Source organism: Gekko japonicus, unplaced genomic scaffold (assembly GCF_001447785.1).
Source record: "Gekko japonicus isolate JY-2015 unplaced genomic scaffold, Gekko_japonicus_V1.1 scaffold590, whole genome shotgun sequence".
NCBI lineage: Eukaryota > Metazoa > Chordata > Lepidosauria > Squamata > Gekkonidae > Gekko > Gekko japonicus.
Genome location: NW_015161968.1, coordinates 51922 through 52773, shown reverse-complemented (window position 1 = coordinate 52773; position 852 = coordinate 51922). Strand labels below are relative to the sequence as shown.

The 852-nt window shown below is 57.9% G+C and overlaps 1 protein-coding gene across 1 annotated transcript in view; it reads left to right on the top strand.

The window, feature by feature from the left end:
* Nucleotides 1-340: 340 nt before the first annotated feature.
* TBR1 (T-box, brain 1) overlaps nt 341-852 on the top strand; it is a 12763-nt gene continuing 12251 nt past the window's right edge. The window contains exon 1 of the mRNA XM_015429635.1: nt 341-462. Coding sequence (XP_015285121.1) covers nt 341-462 — 122 coding nt within the window. The remainder of the gene's footprint in view (nt 463-852) is intronic.

Genomic DNA, 852 nt, shown 5'->3' with positions numbered 1-852 from the left:
AGTGGTGGGACTGGCCCTGCCTTTGCCATAGTTAAGCATCTCCATTAGCCTCATTTTATTTTCGAAAGGTCTTTTCTAGTCTTCCCATTTAATTTAAATGTCTGGGCACGATCCAGCCAAATTAAAACTTTTCTATAATCTGAAATCCTAAATAAATTGACTAGAGGCTTGCTTTTGAGTAAGCTTGCTTAGGCACACGCTGCGCGTCCCCTTGATTTCAACGAAGAGTGACGGGTCCCCCCGCCCCGCCCCAGTGAGATCAGTGGACCTTCGCCAAATCTGTCTTGATTTAATTAATATATATATTAAATAATTAACATATATATAAAACCAGGGTGCCATGGAAATCCCGTCCATCTCCCATCTCCTCTCAGAGCCTCGCATCCTGTCAATGTATTCCTACGAATTCCGGGCAATTACGCGCGAGAGCCTCCTTCTTATCACCGACGACGAGGTCTCTGTGTGAGAAAGAAATCTGCACGCCGCGCGTCTCTCTTCCCAGCGCGGGAGGCGCCGGTGCGGAGAGGGGAACCCCTCGCCCGGCCTGCCCGGCGGCGCCCCCGTCCCCCTGCTTGCCTGCCTGCCGCCCTGGCTGCAGATCTAGCGCTGGTTGCCCGAAGAAGAGCCCGGCGGCTGGCAGGCAGGCAGGCAGGCAGGTCCGCGGAGGCGCCCTCGGCCTTCCGGTGATCTCAGGAGGGAAAGGAAAGGGGGGACGAGAGGGAGACTAGTCGTGGAGGGGAGAGACGGGCGGGCCAGCGGAGTCGCGCCTCTGCTGCTCCGTCCCCGGCTGGCCTTGGCGTGGGGCTGCGTTTCCCACCCCGGGGCGGTGCAGGGGCGGTGGGGGGGGGGCCT